The sequence below is a fragment of the Kryptolebias marmoratus genome, linkage group LG13, assembly GCF_001649575.2.
Source record: "Kryptolebias marmoratus isolate JLee-2015 linkage group LG13, ASM164957v2, whole genome shotgun sequence".
Lineage (NCBI taxonomy): Eukaryota > Metazoa > Chordata > Actinopteri > Cyprinodontiformes > Rivulidae > Kryptolebias > Kryptolebias marmoratus.
The window spans coordinates 18,198,033-18,203,438 of record NC_051442.1 but is presented as its reverse complement, the minus strand read 5'-3'; the positions used below and the strand labels follow the sequence as shown (position 1 = coordinate 18,203,438).

The window sequence follows — 5,406 nt, the reverse complement described above, 5'->3', positions numbered from 1 at the left end:
AAACGGACCTCATTAACAGCAACATGTTGAGGATTTTCAGATTGAATACGATCTTCATGTTTTGTCTTAAATGTCAGTCACTTTTAAATTTGTTTTCTTTGCTATTTTTTAATGTATTGATTTGGTTGAAACAGAAACAGAATTAAACAGAAACATCTAACATAAAAACATGAAAGTAATAATTATATTAAAAATACTGAGGCAATAATTACATATACACACAGACCACGTGGGTTACTAATACTCAGGGTAATACTGGTATTTGTTATTCAGTGAACTAAATTTCCATCCAACATTGTTCAAGCTGCAGCCGGGGATGGGGGGTGGGGATCAGATGATGACTGAATAAAATAAGTCTGACAAAAAGTGAAGTTGTCACAAATTTTTGCGCAAAAACAACCATCCTGCCTCGTGCAAAAACTCTCAGCCCGAACGCATCAAACACCATCAAGCGTCCTCCGTCCCTGGCGACGTTCACTCACCGTCTCATCTGACTGTTGGACGCTCCGGCAACTGCCTGATAATACCGTCGTTTCACTCTGGTCACCCATTGCTCTTTAAGTCTAAATAAGGTCCAAGTCAGACATTCTTTCAGAGAACTTTTTATTTTTGGTCTGTACTTGGATCCTCATCTATGTGCAGGTTTTTCCTCCGCATTTTTGTACTTTAAACTCGTGTCTTTGTTGACAAAAAAAAAAGCTTATTTTAACCAGCTTCTTTGGTTCAACAATTAATTTAAAAACATTACTGTCCCCTGCCGATGCCAAGGAACAGACTGTAAGTTTATTGATGTCTCAGCGAGAAAGAAGGCATTAATCTCACCTGCAGTATGTTTCTTAAACCGAGGGATACAAAGGAGTTGTTAGAAATGCTTTTGGAGTTAAATCCAGTGACTAACGCAGCTCGCACAAACCAGATATCAGCTATTAATAGCTTTTCCCACTGTAGCTCTGAGGATTCAAAGTCTGCTGCTGTGCTAAATGTACCACAGAACGACTGCAAATGATCTCAGAGGAGCTGGTTTACCCGTATTTACTATATCCTATAAGTCCTATAAAGGTAGGGTACTTCATATCAGTTCATCTACAGCAAAAGAACATTTGTTGCTTTTATTTGCACAGTATGAGTTGGTTTTATTTCTTTATTTTTACCAAGTTAATGTTATGGGGGAATTAGTTTAGAATTATGCTGCTGGCAAACTCAAGTCAGCAGAGTCCAAAAAAAAAAAAAAACAGATTCCAACACACAGAGACACCGTAAAGCAACGCAGCAAGTCACTTAAATATTTTCAGCTTTTTTTAAAAGTTCTTTTTATGTTCGTTACTGTTTGTGACCTTTTCACACAAGCCCAAACAATGCGGTTCCTTTCTGCGTGGAGTTAGCATGTCAGCGCGTTCCCCTCCACCCCGTTCACAAACACGTACTTCGCTCAAACGTTTGGAGTCTGAATGCTGACATTTTGACTTGAAAGGCTGGAGGAAGCGCAGGTGTGCGTTCGGTTTACAGTTCCAAGCGTGTTAGCTAGTTGGCAAGAGCTAATATTAGCATCAGGTTTAAAGCAATGTTAAGTCAGAGCTGTTTGCCCTGCATGTAGTTGCTGAGCTTATTGTATACGTGCTACAGTGTCCTGTCATGACAACCTGTCTGCTTATCGCCACCATTTTGAAATCAAGAGTAATTTTACCGCCTTTTGGCTCGTCTCATTACAGCATGCTGCTCTGAGAGCTCAACAGGCGTTTGATTGTTTCCCTTGTCCACACATTCCTGAAAATCATCATAGTTCCAATTTTAAAAACAACATACAGCGTGTTCCAGGAGTGAGGGAAAGATCAGAGGAATTAATTAACCCCCGTGTTAAAGAGCGACTGATAAGGCGTGGAAACGAAAGGCCGTCCGTGCTCACGCCTGCAGACCGAGGCAACGGGCCGTGCTGAGGACGTCGTCTCTGGTCAGGTAACATCCACACAGCTGCCTCAGGCCGCTGAAAGACTCCCTCCCGTGCAAGACCCTCCAGTTGTCGATGAAAATCACCTCAGGGAGAAAAAAATAAAAATAAAGACAGGGTAAAAGTTAGAAATTCACGTTGACCGTTCCTAGAACTGAGCTGCTCAAAGAGCCAGAGACTGGAACACTTTTTGAGTTGTCTCTTCGGGATTTGCGTTTGAGTGCGAAGGTTTCATTCGGGTTTTTTAATTCTTACTTTGCCCGGATTCAGCTTCACCCAGAGCTCGTTTTCTGGACGCCGGAGCTCCGCGGTCAGCTCCCGATGCGCCTTGTACCAGCGCTGGACGGTGTCATGGGGGGCCGTGTTAATCACGGACCGATCGTAGTTGTTATATCTGAAGGGGGAGGAAAAAACAACATTATTACTCCCTAAGAACTGCGTACTTTAAGCTCCGTGGAGTAACATTAAAAGAGACCTAAAACAAAGCCCTGCGGAACGCCGCTGAACTCCGATTTGAGCTCGGCATGGACACACCGTATCAGGTAGAGCTCGTTGTTCCAGGGGTACGTGTTGAGCACGGGGCCAATGGCCACCATGTGGTTTCGGTGGCTGCCCGTGTTTTCGATGTACTCGTGGCCGATGGGCACTCGGGCGAGCAGCTCGAACTTTCCCGGCGAGCGTCGGCGCAGCGTCTCGACGGCGTGGAACCCGTCCACGAGCAGCGTCCTTCCGCCGGTCCCCTCGTGCTTGAGGCAGTGGAAAACCTGGATCCTGCGACACATGGCATGATAAGCGTCACGTCTTCGAGGAGCTGCCGACAGACGAGGACCTTCGTGTTGCGTGTACCCACCCACATGGCTCCTGGAAGTAAGAGGTGTCGGTGTGCCGGTCCAGGGCCAGCTGACTGTAGGCGGAGTCTCCCCTGGAAAAATCCGATGTAAAGCTCCACATTCTCCCGTACGTAGTCTCCCTTAGGACGGCACGGGAAAATACACAAGTAGGAATGTAGTCTTCAACAAGCTTTTGGCAGCGCTAAAAGAAAAAAAAGCGAGCAAAAAGACGAAGCGGTACCTGATGAGGCTGACCCGCTGCGTCACCGACTCGGTGGCTTCTACCGTAGCTGGGACGCCGTCGACAAAAGCAATCCCGTACAGAAGGTAGTTCCGGAGAAACTTCTTCAGCTCGTCGTCGCAGCTCATGAACTTGTCCCATTTGGCCGATGGGACGTCCGTGCTCTCGTAGACGCCCGCGCTCCACAGGACACGCGGCTGCACGGCGGCCTGCTTCTTCCATTCGTAGCTGTTCTCCGCTAACCAGCCGAGGCTGTACTGCGACACGTGACCGCCGGGCCCTGAGAAGCAAACTGATGTTATGCTCACTCACTTCTTTGGTGGCATGCCTGCCTGTCTGTCTGTCTGTCCGTCTGCCTGCCCGTCTGTTTGCCTGCCTGCCTGCCTGCCTGTCTGTCTGCCTGCTTGTCTGTCTGCCTGCCTGTCTGTCTGTCTGTCTGCCTGCCTGTCTGTCTGCCTGCCTGTCTGTCTGTCTGCCTGCCTGCCTGTCTGTCCATCTGCCTGCCTGTCTGCCAATTATGAATGGATTTTTGTGAAATATTCAGGAAACATCAAACATGCTACAAGGAACAAGAGATTAGATTTCGGTGGTGATCTGGATCACCATCCAGATACAGGATTTTTTTTTTAAAGCAATCCAAACGGGACAGGGAGATTATGGTTTTGGTGGAGGTCTGTGCCTTCAGAAGTGCTTCTAGCTTCCACTTTATAACTCTTTCAAAATAAACAACGCTTAAAGATGCCAGGACGCTTCAAGTTTTTTTTTCTTCTTCTTCTTCTTCTTCTTCTTTTTTTTTTTTTTTTACAGGAGAAAAGGATGCCGATTTAAAAAGAAAAAAAAATACCATTGTGTTAATTTCCATAATTCACTCATTTTAACTAGAATTTAAATATTCAAAAATAATCCTTCCTTTCCCCCATGTGAATTACGAATTCCACGGTTCGTGTCGCAGCGTGGTTAAAGGTTTGTAACGGGTCAAAAAAATCAATAAAAGAACCAGACTGTTCAACAACCGTTGACGCCTGACGCCAAAGTTTTGGGTGAAAATTTTGCACAATGCAGAGCGCTTGGCACACGTGTTGTGAATGACTCTCAGTTACTACCACACTAAATGTGAGCTCAATATCTGCAGCGATGACTGAGTTACAGCCATTTTTGTTTCCTCGTCTTGATTAGCTACGACGGCCATCTTGAATTGGGGTGACTCAAAAAGTTAATCAGTAGTAGATATACATCCAATAATTACTTTCCAAGAGTTTCATTAAAATCCATCCAGTGGTTGATGAGATATTTTGCTAACAGACAACCACGGTTGAAGCCAACGTTAACGCTAGTGTTTTAGACAAAACTATTGCACACTGTGGAGCACTTGGCTTATGTGCTGTGAATCAGTCTCAGCTACTACCACACTACATTTTAGCTCAATATCTGTTCACTTGACTGAGTTTTAACCAATTCTGTGTTTTGTAAGTTCAGTTGGCTGTGGCGGCCATCTTGAACAGTACTGACTCCAAAAGTTAATGCGTTGTAGACGTGCATCCAGTGATTACTGACCGAGGATTTCATTAAGGTCCGCGCAGTGGTTCGTGAGATATTTTGCTAACACGACAGCCACGGGCACTCACACGTCAGAGTGAGGAGACCGTCGTCCACCGCGGCGCTGCTGGGCCGGATGGTCAGCTGGACGCTGGCCGTGTCCAGCCGCCTCTGGTGGGTCGCGGGGTCGTAGGAGGAGGCGGAGCGGCAGTGGTCCCGCAGCCACACGTAGCTGAAGCGCCTCGGCGCCCCGTCCTGGCAGAGCTCTGGGGAGGCGGGTCGGTTAGTCGTCAGAAAGCGGCACTGGGCGAGCAGTTCAAACCGGACCACTGTGAACGGACTCACCCAGGCAGTCCTCCAGCAGGCGAAGGGTCGCAGAGGCGCGCGCGCTCGCGTATCTCCGGGATGTGCGCGACTCGCGGAGCGCACGCGGCAGCCGGTGTCCCGGCGCGGCTCGCACCAGTCCGCGAAGCGTGCCAAACATCGCTGGCTGTGAAACACAACTAAAACCGCTACGAACCCACTGAGCTCCCCCCCGGGGTAGAGTTAGAGACACGGCGCTGCGTGGGACTCCCCGGGTCACAAACAGGTTCTTTTATCTCAGAAAAACGCCTCAGTTTGACAAGAGCGAGGTTAATTATTAAACACTGTGCGTTTATAAGTACCGCCGACACGCGCGCAGAATCAAAGACTTGATGGATGGGACCTCGTATCAATGACTTATATAGATAGACATGACATCACGTGACTTTGGATGAGCTAAAAACGTCGCCATCTTACGATAGTAATACAGCTCCGCTTTTGCGCTTATCTATACAGGAATGCCTTCTTTTTATGCTGCATTTTTCTGCACA

At 47.3% G+C, this 5,406-nt stretch overlaps 1 protein-coding gene across 1 annotated transcript; it reads right to left on the bottom strand.

Moving 5' to 3' along the window:
* Positions 1–1,283: 1,283 nt before the first annotated feature.
* Positions 1,284–5,182, bottom strand: tmlhe (trimethyllysine hydroxylase, epsilon). The gene is made up of 7 exons (XM_017412510.3): positions 4,898–5,182; positions 4,642–4,818; positions 3,017–3,296; positions 2,796–2,915; positions 2,480–2,716; positions 2,201–2,339; positions 1,284–2,031 (listed from the first exon to the last, which is right to left on the bottom strand). The coding sequence occupies exons 1-7, from the start codon at positions 5,034–5,036 to the stop codon at positions 1,900–1,902; spliced, it is 1,224 nt and encodes a 407-aa protein (XP_017267999.1). The 5' UTR covers positions 5,037–5,182; the 3' UTR covers positions 1,284–1,899.
* Between the last annotated feature and the right edge of the window lie 224 nt (positions 5,183–5,406).